Source organism: Camelus bactrianus, chromosome 5 (assembly GCF_048773025.1).
Source record: "Camelus bactrianus isolate YW-2024 breed Bactrian camel chromosome 5, ASM4877302v1, whole genome shotgun sequence".
Classification (NCBI taxonomy): domain Eukaryota; kingdom Metazoa; phylum Chordata; class Mammalia; order Artiodactyla; family Camelidae; genus Camelus; species Camelus bactrianus.
The window spans coordinates 102,084,254-102,099,344 of record NC_133543.1 but is presented as its reverse complement, the minus strand read 5'-3'; the positions used below and the strand labels follow the sequence as shown (position 1 = coordinate 102,099,344).

At 45.6% G+C, this 15,091-nt stretch overlaps 1 protein-coding gene across 2 annotated transcripts; it reads right to left on the bottom strand.

The window, feature by feature from the left end:
• Positions 1-5,385: 5,385 nt before the first annotated feature.
• COPS8 (COP9 signalosome subunit 8) lies at positions 5,386-14,327 on the bottom strand. 2 transcript variants are annotated; one of them, XM_074364543.1, is made up of 8 exons: positions 14,208-14,327; positions 12,985-13,055; positions 11,798-11,846; positions 10,381-10,513; positions 9,644-9,751; positions 8,041-8,103; positions 7,066-7,113; positions 5,386-6,384 (listed from the first exon to the last, which is right to left on the bottom strand). In XM_074364543.1, coding segments are annotated over exons 2-8 (483 nt in total). In that variant the 5' UTR covers positions 12,987-13,055; positions 14,208-14,327; the 3' UTR covers positions 5,386-6,304. The 2 variants fall into 2 exon arrangements, with proteins under 2 accessions (XP_074220644.1, XP_074220642.1); XM_074364541.1 differs by having other exon boundaries at positions 14,104-14,267.
• Positions 14,328-15,091: the final 764 nt, after the last annotated feature.

Genomic DNA, 15,091 nt, shown 5'->3' with positions numbered 1-15,091 from the left:
TCCCATCTCCTACAGCATGCTTACCTATTTGTCTACTCCTAGAATACACACAGAGTAGCTTTAGGATTGCTCTATGTGTAAAGTTCTTTCTGTCTTTAATGTCTGGGCGTATAACCTAAACAGCACGTTCAGAACTTCTTGAGTTGTGTCCTCACCTTCAGGGCAGTGATGTCATTCATCTGAAATGCAGACCGGTTCACTCCCCCACCCTATCATCAGTTATTATTATTTCTTCTTTGAGTATGTGAAACGTAACATGATTCCCAAAGTCAGGACTGTACAAAAAAGAGAAGTGACCCTAATTCCTTATTTTTTCCTGTTCTTTCCACCTCATTCCTCCCCATACCCTGAAGGCAAACAATTCCATTGTTCTGTTTCTTTTCTGGGTGTGTGTCTGTGTTTTTCCCACCAATGAGCAAATACATGTATATTTTATTTTCTCTTCTCTTACACAAAAAATAGCCTACTCCAAGCATTTTCCCTTTAATACGTGTATCCTGAAAAGCACTCCGCATCAGTGATTGTCATCGTTATTACAGACGCGTAGTGCTCCCTCACATGGGCGTACCAGCATGTATTCTTGTAGAAGCAATTGGTTGTTTCTAAGGATTTTACAGTGAGAAACAATGCTGCAATAAATAACCTAGTGTATATATATTTTTATACTGTGGGAGTTGAATCTTCCGAATAAACTCCTAAAAATTAGATTGCTGAGATAAGAGTAAGTGTATTTGTGGTCCTTAGCTACTCAGACCCCCTCTACGAGAACTGTCCCAACACAAATTCCCACCAGGAAAGCACGAGAACCCAGTCTGGCAGCACAAGGCACTGTACACGCCTTCGTTTTTGCCAGCTGGATGAGTTACTTCAGCATCTCTACTTTGCATTTCTCTTATTGTAAATAAAGGTGGACATGTATTCATGTTTATGAGCCACTTTTCTAAATTCTTTTGGGAACTGTGTGCTCATGTCGTCATTTCTTTTTCTTTTCAGGTTCCTCAACCCCCTTGATTCACCTGTTAGGAATGTTACTGGCCCTTCGTGTTGTCAGTACCGTCTCTCAGTTGTCAGACTTTTTTTTTTTTTTTGGCCATGCAAATTTTTAATTTTTATGCAGTCGGATTGATCATTCTTTAGTCAGAATGTTGAGCCATAGAAGCCTCCCCTTTGCCTGGGTTAGAGAGGACTTCAGCCATTTTTTTTCTTGGCGTGGTTTCAGTTTTTACATTAAGATCCCCGATCTATTTGAACTTCAGTCTAATGGAGCTAACCTTCTTCCATTTCAATGGCTAACCAGTTTCCCCAGAGCCATTTAGGAAAAAGTTGACTTTTGTCCCAGTGACCTGAGATGCCACCCTTCTCACAGAGAGCCCCGCCTCTGCTCACTGGGTGAGTTTCCAGCTCCCCTTCCACCGGGCTGTCCGCTGCCCGTGCTCGGTGCTTGCTGTCCTCACAACGGAGGCTCTGCACTGTGCTTCCGTATCTGGTGGGGACAGGGTCCCCCTTCCCCATGACTGTGGAGGACCCTCCTTTCAATCCTGTCAACTTTCGGTTATACTTAATCTTAGCTTTAGATTACAGATTCAGAATTACATATTCCTGTTGGCCCGAGCCCTGTAGTAGGGAGAATGGTCCCCTGAAGAGGCCCATACCCTAATCCCTGGGTCCCGTGAACACGTTAGGTTCCCTGGGAAAGAGAAATTAAGGTAGATATAATTAAGGATGCCAATCAGCCTATTTTAAAAATGGGTTCTCCTGGATTTCCGGGTGGGACCAGTGTAACCACAGGGATCCTTAAAAGTGGAAGGGGGGCAGCAAACCAGAGAGAGGGCGGTGAGAACTCAGCCCAGCGTTGCTGGCTTTGAAGATGGAGGAAGAGGGCCACGAGCCAAGGAATGTAGGTGCCTCTAGAAGCTGGAAGGGGCAAAGTAGCAAGCTGTCCCTCCAACCTCCGAGGCACGCCGCCCTGCTGACAGCTGATGTGAGCCTGGCAAGACCCATCTCAAGTTTCTGAACTGCAGAATTGTAAGTTGATACACCCCCGTGTGTAAAGCCATCAAGTGCGTGGTAATTTGCTACGGCAGCAACAGGAAACTGATGCAAACTCTTCTACAAAAACCCCTCTTCTATCTCTAATAATGCTTCTTGCCGTAAAGTCTGCTTTTTCTAGTATTACCAAAGCTACATCAGCTTTCTTCCGTTAGTATTTGCATGGCTCTACCTTTTCTCAACTTCTAACGTGGGAAGACAAATGGTAAAAGTGTGCCTCTCGCTAGTAGCTGCTAAGATTTCTTTTAACACTTTACAAAGGACATTTCATTGTCTTCTGGCTTTACTGTTGCTCTGAAGATAGTCTCCCCTCCCCCCACCACATGCTTTTAGTATTTTCTGTTTTTGGCTTTCAGTAGTTTTACCATGATGTGTTGGCGTGGGGTTTTCTGAGCTTTCTGAATCTGTGGCTTGACTTCTTCCACCAGGTTTGGAGAATCCCTGGCCAGTACTTCAAGGACTATTTCCCTGCTTTATTGTCTCTCTCCGCCCTGGAGTCCAGCTACACACCCGGTGGCTCTCCTTGCCGTGCACGGCTGTCTGCAGCGCTCTTCCCAGTGAGCCACATTTTCTTTCTGCGCTTCAGTTTGTTTCCTGTTACCCTCCAGTTGCAGTTTTGCTAATGGTTCACCCCAGTGCGTGCTTACGGGCACCACGCTGCCCCCAGACTTCGTGTTTACTGGAGCCTGCACAGCAAGGCTGAAGGAACTAAGCTGCTCTCAAGGGGTCTGACCTGGCCTTTCAACTTCCTAGCCAAGCAGCCCGGGTGGTCACCACAGGTCCTGAAGGGCAAACGGCGATGCGGCGTTGCCCTCCCAGGTCCCCCTTTTTACCGCTCCAGCCCTGTGACAATGCCCAGATCCTGCAGGTCGCCAGGTCCCCTAGCAGTGGGACCCGCCCAGAGTCAGCACATGCTCCCGGAGGAGGCTGTGCGGGCACCCTCTCTCTGACGCCTTCTCAAACCCCAGCTCCTCAGGAGCTCTCTGATGCCTCTGAACAGATTTATTTTTGCATGCATCCTTTTTGTAGTTCTTGGCACAACTGTGTTTTCCTGAAGGTACTTCACCCCAGGAGCAGAAAGCCTCGTGTCCTCATCGCCATCTCCAGCACTCTGCTGCTTTTTGCATGTCATTTTGTAAGGAAACCCACTTACTTGTCCTGTGAGGCTCCCCACTTTCTAGATTTGGCTGACTGCGTCTTAGTGGGGTGCTGGAATTGCTCACTAACTCCATTTCATGTAAACAGGCAGTCACATTTAACACCTTGATTACGTTCACATCCATCTGGGGGGACAGTTCTGACAAGGAAACACCACGGGCGATGCTACGTGTTTCCTATGCCTGCTTGTCAGGCCACTGTCCCACTGTCGGCGGGGCCGGGCGCAGGCGGGCGCGGGTGCTTCCAGAGCCCGCATCACGGGCAGACCGCTGCCTGCGCCCGGCCCCAGGAGACAGGGCCGGGGAGCTGGGGAGTGAAGTGAGGGAAGGAATCCAAGGCCACGCTGCTGGCTGCTCCCAGTGCGCGACCGGAGCTCAGCCTTCCTGGGGGCTTTTCAGGAACCAGGTATGGAATCACCCTGGAACGGTCTTCCCAAGACAAGGAAGGGTGTCCATTTGCTGTTGTTGCGTCCCCAACTGCTCACCTGGGTTTGCGGAGGCAGCCCCTGTGGCAGTGTCCAGGTGACCCCAAAGCAAAACAGGCAGACGCTCAACAGATCTCAAGCAAGGTGGGCAGACAGAGCGCAGGGACGGGCTGCCGCACCTCCCCACCCCGGGTCTCAGCAGCCACCGCCCCTGACTCCCTTGACCCCTTATTTCATTAGGGGCTGCAAAGCAGCAATTTCCTATCTGCGCTCACTAGGTGGAATTCTTCCATAAAGAACTTTCCATCACTGGTTTGAGCTTCGCAGGTTCAACTGTGTTACTCTGGAGACTGCTAGGGCACCAACTCGTTATTCTGAAAACTGATACTAAATACGGGGGGTGGAGGCAAGTGCTCATCCCGCCTGTCTCGTTCATGACGAGGTGTTTCTAATATTGTAATTATGAAGTTGACATTACAAATAAACACACATACGTGTTTTTCATGAGCAATTTGTCTCATGTTTGGCCAGGAGGAGTTCCTTCAAACTGGCTTCTGTAATTCTTTGAAAGAACCTTATTAACCTTTGAAACTTGAACCTGGAACATCTTCTATCAGATAACAAACTACAATAATTTCCCCAGAGTATTAACTATATTGCAGTAAGTTCTTTTTTGTTTAGTTGAAAATGGAATTCAGAGACCACACCTGGGCATTAGTGGTTCTCATTTTACTGGGGTGTAATTATTCTAGGCCTTTTCAGATGAACAGAGCTAGGAAATATTTACTGTTTATAGAGAGAAAAATAAATCATATGAGGTTGCTAAGTCAAATTTAAGATTAGCTTCTAACATTAAATTATGTGATTTCTAATTGGTTTTATCCTATAATACACTTTTAATAATATTTACCATCAAATAATGATGATCAAGATAGTTTTAAAAATTAACCATGAAATGACACTCAGCAGTTTCGAGATTTTTCTGTCTTTAGTATATAGATATCCCACTGACAATGTAAAATCAAAACACTGTGTTGGAGTCACTTGAAATAATTCTTCTCTGTTGGTACGGTCCGCCTCTTCCATTTTAAGAGAACCACATTTATTATGTTTTGGTTTATCCTTCAATAGCTTCTGCTTGAAATACAGGCAAATATGTACATACGCACACTTGCACCCATGCACCCTTTCTCACTCTTGGAGTAACAATATACACCCCTCGTTCTCTGTGTTTTCGGGGAGCTCACCTGCTGTATGTGGAGACCCTCACCCACGCGTGCGTGCTGCAGCTGTGTGGCACCATGCTCGACACTGTTTACTCAACTAGTCCCCTAGGACTGAACATTTGCGTCTATTCCAATCAATTAAAAATAAGACACATGGATACAATTTGTACTTAATACCTGGAAGTTCAAAAACTGGCATCATTACTTTCTCGCTATTGATTCTCTGATTTCTTGAATTTCCATATTCTCAGTTGTAAAACAAGCTTTAACAACATGACTCACCTTTCAAGGCTGAACAAAATGTGAATTTAAAAGGTATTTCCATAAATGTTAACAAAACTGAAACAGCCAGTAAAATTACTTAAAACGAGTGGAAACACAAATCATGTAATTACCACCACAAAGGACACTTCTATTTAATTAACAAGTTCATATTCTAGAAGCGACAATGGCAGACCAGAACGCATCCACAGAAAGACCAGGACAGTGACATTTCTAGAAACTACCTTCAATAAAACAATTGAAGAATTCAATTAAATATTTATTGAACAAATGCAGAATAAATGAACTAGGGGGTGGTTTTAACCTGAATATACAATAAACTTCAAATATTCAGAGGGCTGCCACACAGAAAACGAACAACCTGTTTAGCATTTCTCCAAAAGTCAGAACTCGACGCGGGCTAAACGTAAGAACGAACAGGCTGCAGGCCGGCGGCGCGAAGCGCACCGCGCGTCTTACGGCTGCTCTCCCGGCACAACGCGTTCCGCGCGGACACCTCGCTTCCGGAGGGAGACGTCGCCACTTAACGCTCCTCCCGGGTGTCTTACGCAAGTCGCGCTTTCACGGCAAGCCCTCCGCTGCCAGCAGTGGACGCGCTCACGCCCTCGGGGGAGAACCCGGAGGCAGCACCCCGGCCTACTGAGGAAACGGGCCTCTGAGCCTCAGCTACACCTCAGCATTTTACGTTTGTGACGCTCAGGAGGGGAGAGGACGAGAGAGCACAATCTCCAAAGAAGGGGAGGCAGAACCCCCGGCAGCTCAGGCGCTGCCCCGGGGACGGTCGTCCTCAAACGGCAGACGCGCCACCACAGCCGTCACCCAGCGGCGCGGGCGCGGGCGCGGGCGCGGCGGGCGGGGGAGACAGCTGCCGGCCACCATTCTACACGAAGCAGGAGAGCTGTGTTCTGAGAGTCACTAGGAAATGCAAACTGACTGCGTAATACTGACGGGCTCCACCCAAACTGTCGAAAATCACAAAGTGAGAATCGTTTCAACAACCATTCAGCATGTTTAAGGGCAAAATATATATAATATACTTTATATTATATATTTTATCACACACTAAGGAATGCTGAGGTGCTTAATCCATCCAATAAAATTGAAAATAAACATTTGACATTCTCTGTCAGATCTCGAAGGTGGATCTTGAGCTCAGAGCGACCCATCAGTTTTCGAGGAAAGCCACGTAGTCGGTCAGTCTGGCTAACTGCTGCTCGTTGGGGATGGGTGGAACCGGGGCAGGCTCTGGGTGTTAGGGAGAGAAACACACGTCGAGTCAGACACGAGCGTGACAAAGCTTTGGTCCAGCCACCCACATCCTCCAATGTCTTCTTAGATTTGCCCTGATTTTGAACATTGAAAAAAAAAGCCAAGAAGCCACAACTTTTATGAGTAGTTTTCCCAAACGGGGAGTGAAGGCATGTCTGGCTTTGTTGTTACTGAAGTGTCCTGTGTGGAGGTTAAAAACACTTTTAACAGACGTCTCTTTCAAGATACCGCAGGTCTTCTTGGAAAGACCCCCTCCCAGGTGACATTTAATTCAACGATGACCTCGTGCTTACCACGTGCCAGGCACTCCTCTAGGACAGTCAATTGTCAATGGACAGAAAACCCCAAAGAACCCCCCACCAGGGAGTTCAGTTCTGACGTTTCGGTTATCGCACGCGAGCCTGGGGACACGCCTGAGCCAGGGCGGCTGAGAAGCGAAGTCAGGACACTACATGACACCAGGGAGGCTCGGGGGCCAGGCCCCGTTGCCGCTGCCTCAGGGAGCGCCCCCACGTTGACTCCTGCAACCAGAGGTGTCATTACAAATGCCACGTGCAGGATTTGGTCTCTTTGTTCACCAGGTCAGAGCTAAGAAGGGCAGATACAACAAGAACGAACAGCGAAGGGTTTTTCTAGACGAGCACGTAAAACACGTACCTGACAGGGGAGTAAACCTGTTCAAGGAGACGTCCAGGGCCCCTGCAACTGAATGAAAGCGACAGCCCGATTTACACAAGGTGTCGTGAAGCAGCTTCACACAGCACGTCATTTTTAACGCAACGGCATTTCCGGTCGTTTACTTCTCAGAGACCGCGATTACGCGCTACTCTGTAACACTGGGCTTTTTATCAGGGCGCCTTCCTCTCACCACCTAGACTGGCTGGACCACGTCCCGCCGCTCTCCCGCACCCTCGCAGGGCTCAGCACGCTGAGCTCTGGGCAGCGCTTTACTGCGGGGTCAACACTGTCTACACAAGAGGAATTCAGAGCAGACAGAAGGAGCTCCGGGACGGAGCGGGTCGGAAGGGTTTAGGATGTGGGGACTGAGCCCAGCTCTGAAGATACAGGGGAAAAGGGCATTCCTGGTGAGCAGGAGGGAACACGGCTCACTCCAGAGAGGACGTCTGAGGGACTAGGGGTTCAGAGTCAGGTGGTAAGGACAGGCCACATCATTCAGGGCCTTAAAATGCCCGAGCACTTAGTTCTGTGCAAGTGAAAGCCACCGAGAGTCCTGTTTAGAAGAGTCCACACGCCTACAGCATAAGGAGAAAGGGGGCCATCTGACCATTTAAAATTATTTTTGTAAAAGGAATAGTTTAGATATTAAGGATAAGCAGTTAGAAATGGCCCCATAAATAAAAGGATGGAGATTAACATTTAGTAAAATTAAGTTGTGATAAGATTATAAAACACCCACGTAAAACTTTAAAAAGATTAAGGTGAAACGAGGCAATCCTTAAGGTCCTTGCTGCCCTCAGTGTCCCTCACGCTGTGCCTGGGTTTAACACGACTCACTTCCGTTGTGTTAGTACAGCAGGATCTTATACCAGGTTAGTGAAAGTCAGGGCCCGGAAAGCTGCGGCGGTCCTGCAGGAGTCCAGGGCTGCACGACGGGCGAAGGGCCCCACCTACCTGGCTTCTTGGGCATGACCATCCTTGTGGTGGAGTCAGCTTGCCAACCTTGCTCTAGTATACCTAAAAATGTGCATTTGACACACAAATGAAGAAATTAAAAAACCCAAAAAACCCTAACTTTCATTTACAAGATCTACACTCCGTCAGTGACATTCCTTGTACGGGAGACCTGACATAGTGTAACCTGCAATGCGTATTTTTACCAGAAAGGTACACTAGAGCGAGCATTCTCATGGGAACTTACTTTTGAAGTATTTCTGAAACATCTGTCAAAGCCCCATTTTATTCTACCGGGCTGATATCATTCATCACTAACACATGACCAGTTTTCCATAAAGCCCAGAGCACGAGGTTACCCTGATCAATGTTATTAAAAGCAGACATAAGAAGACTTAAACGGTACTTCACCTGATCATTACATCAGTGAGAACAAAGACGACGGTGAAGATAAAGACTACAGGACACGCACACAATACAGGCGGCCGAGCAGCAGGGACCGTGCTCGGTGCCTGCACAGGGGCCCTTCTGTGTAAGCACAACAGCTCTGTGAAGTGGGACTTACCATAACTTACCAGCTATGGAAAAGGATGTTTAGAGAATTCTGGTAACTTGTCTTAGGTCACATAGCCAGCACTGGGAAGGATGCCGGGATTCACAGGAGGGACACAGTTCAAGCTCAGAATTACGAATATAATGTTACCCACCTGGCCCATTTAAAAGCAAATAACGGGCACATCCTTTATTTTCTTGCATTTCCCACCACTTGTGAAAACAATGATGCCACGTGGGGCTCAGGCGTGGGGGTGTTACAGGTGCTCGACTCTGCCCCCCATTCGCTGCCTTTTTCTTCCCGTAACTCACTGTCTCACCACCTCCAGCCCCACCCCCACCCCCAAACTACCAGTCAACAGAAGCTCTGATTTTTCCTTCCTGGGCATCAACCTAGAGGGCTCACCACCATTTAGGAGGCTTAGGTGTTGATCAAAGGTCTTAGGGATAAAAGTAGAAAATACTCAGGGGTCAGACCGCGGGAACCGCGACAGGAAATAGCTGCGGGAACATTAAGGAGCCCCCAGGAAGGGAAGGACCAGCAGCGTACTCAACAAGGGCACATCCCAGAGAAATAGGCAAATTTTAATTTCTTAAAAATGGCAAAGTATTCTCTACAAAGCTCCTATTCTAAGATATCTTTAATTGGTGCCCATCTTCAGCAAAAAGTGCTGTAAACACAAATTCAAAATTTCTTATCCATGCTCAGAAGTCCAAAAAGCTCTATAAACCAAATAATTTTCTGTAACTTACATGGTGGCAAAACTCAACGTGACCCACTGGAAGTCTGTTTACAGTCGCCCCTTGGACCGACCGTTTGGCGCCCTGCGTCCCTTTCCCCTCTGCAGGACTACCCTGTGCTCGGTCACAGGGCGCCTGCAGCCCAGGGCCCGGCCGGGCTGCGCAATACAGCGTCCGTATTGCGTTTCTAGAGAACACACACTGCCCGAGTTCCCAAACGTATCCTGTCCTAAGGGGTTCACATAAGGGGTTGTGGGCCTGTAACTTACACCTCCATTTTCCTTGAAAGTAAAAAGCAAGCCAGGAATACCTTTCACAGCCTCCTCCACAGGAAGCCCGACAAAGGCTGCGAAGTCGTCGGCGACGATGGAGGTGTAGGCCTGCGAGACCAGGGCGAAGGCGCGTCTCCGGGTTGCATCTATTGTGGGGGCGGAGGTGTGGCAAACAGTGAGCCAAGGGAGCTGGCATTTTTGAAACAGACGATTAAATCACATCACTGTCTTTGTCCAAACTGTATAAGCAAGACCAGATCAACCTAAAGATTTCTGTGCTTACAGATCCAGACAGATATACGTAACATGTCAGAGGTGCTCAAGTAAACTTTCAAACCGATTAAAAAAGTTTGAGCACCTATGAATTGATTTAGTTATAGACCCGGAAGCTGGAGACAACCCCACCAAAGATCGGGGCCACAGAGCCAAGGCACAGCCTTGGCTTTCAAAAACATGGGTTTAGAATCCTACCTAATTCATATCTGCACTTACTGGACTGTTACAAAATTTCATTTAAGTAGCAAAAAAACCCCTCTTACTGAAGAGAAATTTCAATCTAGAATTAAAATAAGGGCAGTGAGGCCCTCAGCTGCCAACATAAAGTCAAACAACATGAAAGCAAAGCATGAGGGTAGCACATTCGAAAAAGAATTCTGAAAACTCCCCCATTCACTTAGCAGAAAATGTCTATTTCTTAAACACATCACTGGCTTACTGCAACATTTAAGGAGTGGGTCTGGTCTAACTTAATTCTTAACCACAAAGAAACACTTACCTCTAAGTGCCTCCATGATTGGCTGGACCGTCTCAGACCACTGGTACGCGTTGATGGTCGTATAGATCCCGGGGAAATCCCTCTGCCAGATTCTCTGTCCTACTGACCAAATTCCCCCAAGTTCAGAATTAGCCTGCAATAAATATCACTGCCTTTGAGGATTATTCACTCTGCAGATATACCAACAACTGTATCTTAAAACATAATTCAACATTTGTCTTAGAAAGTATAACTACTTTTTCAACCCAATCACTATCAAAAAGTGCTATGAACAGTAATGCAAAATTTATTTGTATGCTTTATATGAATTTTCATTATAATGGAAAATTAAATTCTGTGAACAGTAATGCAGAATTTATTTGTATATTTTATGTGAATTTTTATTATAATAGAAAATTAAGGCATGAGAAAGCAGTCCAAAAATGTTTCAGAAATAATTTTGAAATTAGTTGTATTAACATTGCTTTTTTAAAGATGTTTTATATACATTTCATATAAACATATAATACACAGAACATGTAACATTCACATATTATCACAAAATATGTACATAAGATATATAAACCTATCCTGAGGGCAAAAGTAATAGCAAAATGGCTAAAAAATGATAGACTCCCAACCTAAGATGTGGCACACTGCAGCCTGAGGACAGAGTTCTCACCACTGCCAGCACAGAAAACTGCGAATCATTTATATCTTTATTTTAAACCAGTGAAGCTTTATTTTAAACTTCCAATCTTACTAGAATGTGGAGGAAAGAAAGAGTATAAACATCTGACCTGCTGCTGAATGAATATCAGTAACGAACAAAATAATTTAGGTGAATTCTTGTTAACATTTTGAGAACGTACAAAAAATTCACTTCACGTTTACGGCAGACACAGTGAATCACCTGAAATTAAAAATTTACTTCGTTCTGTTTTAGAAGAAACTTATATGTGAGTTCACTTACTCTCCTATGAAAAATAAGGAATCTAAAATCCTAATTAGCAAAAATAATGTAATGCTCTGAATGATTATTTTTAACGTGTTCTTGTAAATACTAGTAGCAAAATAAATACCATTGTAGCAAACCACACAACTCAGTTAAAAAACAAATAAAAAACAAAAAACTAACAAAACAAAAACCAAACTTTTATCCAAACTGCCTCAGCTGTTCACTGGGTAAAGAGACCCTTGTAAGAAGTGTCTCAAGAAATCTGATCGGCAGGAGTTGAGCAGATTTCTATACCATCCAAGGGAAATTAAAATTTCTGATTAGAGGAACTTGTAGAGCTATTCTTAAACTTTAGTACCAGCTTTAATAACTATTTCTGTGAACCACACGGAAAACAAAACAGAAGCTTTTCAGAGACTAAACACCTTTTAAACGCCATTCCTGTGGTAAAGCAGCACAGCGCGCTGCAGGAATACTTACAGACTTCACAGCAGGCGGTATTCTTTTCCAAAGGTATCTTGCGTTATTCCTAATTTACATTCCCCCCAAGAGAGAAAAAGCAATTAAAATAAAAACAACACCTCAGTAAATAATTAAAGTTCTAGGTTCCACTGCAAACACACAGCAGTTACTTTAAAATACTCTATATAATAAAGAGTGAAATTTAGTTTTATATGGATCTGTCCAGGGGAAGTAAGAAGGTTTCCAGATCAAAAGACATGAAATATTATTTTTACCAAAGTAACATTTTTCCATTTTGAGTCAATTATTAATAATCCAGATCTTAAATTAAGGCAACAGTACAAAGACAGACAGAACTGCCTAAATAATTTACTCATCTATAAAAATAAACACATTCATCTGCTTTCCAGGCTCTGGCTTTCCCTGACAACACACACGGTACACGATGCTTTTCTCCAGATCGTGACTCTTCCACCTACCAGTGGGTATAGCCACCAAAACGTCAAGACAGTTTTTTTTTTTCTTTTAAGAGTTTGGAAGCTTGAATGGCAACAAACATATGATGTCAAGATTATAAAACATCAAATGATTTATATGATATATGAATAATAAAAGACTCACTTTAGTTTAAAAGGCATGAAATGAAAAGGTTTAAAAGAATTTAAAACAAAACTTTACAGCAATCACCAGGGGGCTGTGGAACTGCCAGGGACTCTTTGTGCACAGTTACACTTTCTGACTTTCCTCCAATGAACAGGAATTAGGAATAATTGAAAAACAAAAACCATTCAAGAAATCTAATACATGTTGGTAATAAGTCCCTCTTGGCTTTCTCAATCTTCCCTTGCAGTTTCTCTTGGTCTATTGATTACATGTGAAGTTAAGAAAACAGAGGTCATAAGAAAGTTTTATGAAGACAAAAAAGAAAAGGTTAATAGATTTAAAGGAACTTATTGACATTGTAGTTTCTCATAAATTGGAATATTTTTGAGAAGGCATATGTAAAATAAATGCATTTTAAAGTAGCTCAGCTTAATCATAGTTTTGTAAATTACAATTCAATCCACAAAGTTAAGTATATTAATATACTTAGTATTACAATAAAAGGAATAGCTCCTTGTGCCTATGTTTTAGTGATGCTACTTCAACGCATAATAATTTCATGAGGAAGACGCTTCTCTTGGCTTTAGGTAGAAGGTACTTACATGTCATTATGGAGCAGATATAAAGCTAGAAGCTGGCCGTACACTGGGGGTGTAGCAATTCCTCCTGGAGCCTGTAAGGCCAAAAAAGAAAGCAAAAAACCTAATTTATTCTTCTACTTTTACATCTTTAGAAGTATTTTATTTACTAATCTAAAAAGTAAGCATATTTTATAGTACTTACTATTTACAGATGGAGAAACAGCTTACAGAAGTATCACACTAAAAACCAGACTACTAAGTTTAGATCTGTCATCGGCTGTGATTTACCTCCCTCTGGGCCTGTGTCTTCATGTGCACAAGAATATTTACATGGGATCCCTTTCCTAGTTCTCAAATTCTTACTTAAACGGTCTTACTATTATACGAAGTATTTCTCAACAAATTCCTAAAGCATTATATTAAATATGGTGAACAAATGGGTAACAAAAAAAAAAAAATCACGGCTGAGTTACAAAGACATCTCTTTCTCTTCTCATTCAACTTTAATTCATTCAGAAAACGTCTGTTAAGGGTCTATTAGTGAGCTGCTGCTGTTTGCAGCTGTGTCCTTTGGTTAATTAACTTTTTGTATTAGTCTGATACATCCTTTTAAGTACTTTTCTTTAAAAAAAAAAAAAAAACCTTAATTACTTTAACAGCTGCAAGATACAACTTTCACCTCTCCTACTAAAGACAAAACGGTAAACTTCCGTGATAACATGAGACTAAGAAATGCCTTCTGAGTTAATAAAAGGTTACAGTGGTCACGTCCTCTTGGTCTGTGTGTATGCCAGCACAAACGTCTTTAATAAAACCCACAATCCCCCACCACTCCCCAAAACGGGGAGGAAGGATGTTTAAGTTTAATACGAGAAGCACATTGGCGGGTGTCAGGAGCAAAGCTGTACAGCGCTTTCGGGCTCACGCGCTGAAGACACCACCACAAAGCTCCCAGCCAGTTCGGGGAGGCCGGGCCCGGATGCTTGGCCCTCAGAGAGGGCCCCGGCGTCCCGGGCTCCGCACTCTCCGCTCCCGCGCCAGCCAGGCGCCCGCCCCGGAGCCCCGCGGGCCCCCGGCCCCGTTACCCTGGAGACCGGCGCCGCCCGAGGCCACGCGCGACCCCGCAAGTCCAAAGGCTACCTCGAGCTCCTGGTTCTCGCACTGATCCAGCAACTTTTTGAAACTAAAGGCACTTTCCGCCATCACTGCCACTGGCATTTTCCCAGCCGGTCCCGCCGCCGTACCTTCCCCTCGAGCCGGACCCCTGTCTGTCCCTCGGGGCGTCGCGCCCGCGATGACGTAAAAGCCGCCGCCGCCACCGCCGCCGCCGCCGCGGGCCCACGCGCAGGCGCGCCGTCAGTTCCGGCGCGTCATCAGTCGTCGCTGAGGCGGGGGTTGGTGGACGGCGGTCTAGCCGACGCTCTCGGTGCCCTGGAGGACTGGCCGGGGTCTCCGGGGAAGCCGCTGTCAGAGCGCGACGCCAAAGCCGAGAAGGGAGGGGTTTTGTGCGAATTTGGGGGCTGTTCGACGTCTTTACTTTGAGGCCGTGCAAACGTAAACGTTCCAAAGCTAGCTTTTGCTCCCCCTCGCCCCCTCAGCAGCCCCCAGCCCCATCAGTGAAGGCGGCGCCCTCCTTCCCGCGGGGACCCCTCCTGCAGACCCCACCTCCGCGGAGGCTGCGCCCCTGCCCCGCCGACCCTGCCCCGACGTCCGTGCCCTCCTGCTTCCACGGCTACCCGCTGCGGGCTGCTCCCTACGCGGCCGCTGCGGCCAAAATGATGCTTCTGGAAACATAAATCAGATCTTGTCACTCTTCTGCTCAAATCCCTAAATCCAGCCTTTGGCATCGCTTGCGGGGCTTCAAGATGTAATTCTCAGATCCCCTCCGTCTTGCTCTGGTCTCTCGGTCTTAGTTTTGTGCACAGTACTTATCGCTAGCGAAATTATATTGTGCATTATTTATTTACATGTTTGTTCCGCTGTCCTTAGCTCCACCACCTGGAAGTGGCTTCCATTTGTCCCCTGCTGCGGGGTTGTGGGCCCAGAGCAAATTGAAAACGCTGGTCCCTTGTTCAAAAAACAAGGGAAAGTGCCATTAAAGGCTGTATCATATAAAGCTTTCCCTTTA